Here is an 800-nt window from a genome sequence, read left to right on the forward strand (position 1 = left end):
GGATTAAAAAAAAACGTGAAGCAAGGAGACCAGTAACAGGGTTCCTGGGTTTCAGGGACAGAGGACTCTGGCTGGGGCGAGAAGGTTGAAGAGGAGAGGGAGAGAAGTGGGCAGGTTCCACGAATGGTTTGGCGATGGGTTTGCTGGGACTTTCAGAGGGATTGCATGTGGGGTAAGGGGTGAGGGAGAGGGAGGACAGACAGAGGACCCCTTCGGTTTTCGGTTTTCGGTTTAAGCATCTGGTAGACGTGGGGAGGCCTGGAGGGAGGATTCGGAGTGGGGTGGGGGAGTCGAGCTCAGGCAGCCACGTGGGAAGCTGGAGGCAGTGAGCGGAGCTGGGGAGAAGGCAGTGGATTCGTTCCTCTGGGGCCAGCGGAGGTCAGGCTGCAGGTGGCCTGGGCGAGGCCATGATGGGGAGGGGCAGGCAGAGCGGGAGAGGGCTCAGGAGCCTGCTGCACCCCCTGCTTGATGGCATCAGGAAGAGCAGCCAGCCAAGTGGGAGGAGGCGGGGCTCGGGAAGGAGGAGAAAAGTGGGCAGTGGCCTCAGGGTGGTGGATGGAGAAGTGTCACAAAGAGGCGGGCTTGGCATTGGTGCTGGGCACCGCTGGGACCAGGCCGGGACTCGGCAACATGGCGGATCCTGGGGGCCCGGACCTGAGCCAGCTCAGGGGTGAGGCGGAGCCAGGAGCTAGGTGGGTTGGAAGATGGATGGGAGGCTGGGAAGGGGGTGTGTGGAGATGTAGACCACTTTGTCTTTCTTTCTGTTTTTAAAAAAATATACTTTGTATTGATTTCAGAGA

The 800-nt window shown here is 59.5% G+C and overlaps 1 protein-coding gene across 1 annotated transcript in view; it reads left to right on the forward strand.

Annotated features, from left to right (window-relative positions):
* The first annotated feature begins 630 nt into the window (after positions 1-630).
* The window catches only part of HOMER2 (homer scaffolding protein 2), an 85,572-nt gene continuing 85,402 nt past the window's right edge, over positions 631-800 (forward strand). Inside the window, exon 1 of the mRNA XM_006761979.2 lies at positions 631-692. Coding sequence (XP_006762042.1) covers positions 631-692 — 62 coding nt within the window. The remainder of the gene's footprint in view (positions 693-800) is intronic.

The sequence above is a fragment of the Myotis davidii genome, unplaced genomic scaffold (genome assembly GCF_000327345.1).
Source record: "Myotis davidii unplaced genomic scaffold, ASM32734v1 scaffold898, whole genome shotgun sequence".
Lineage (NCBI taxonomy): Eukaryota > Metazoa > Chordata > Mammalia > Chiroptera > Vespertilionidae > Myotis > Myotis davidii.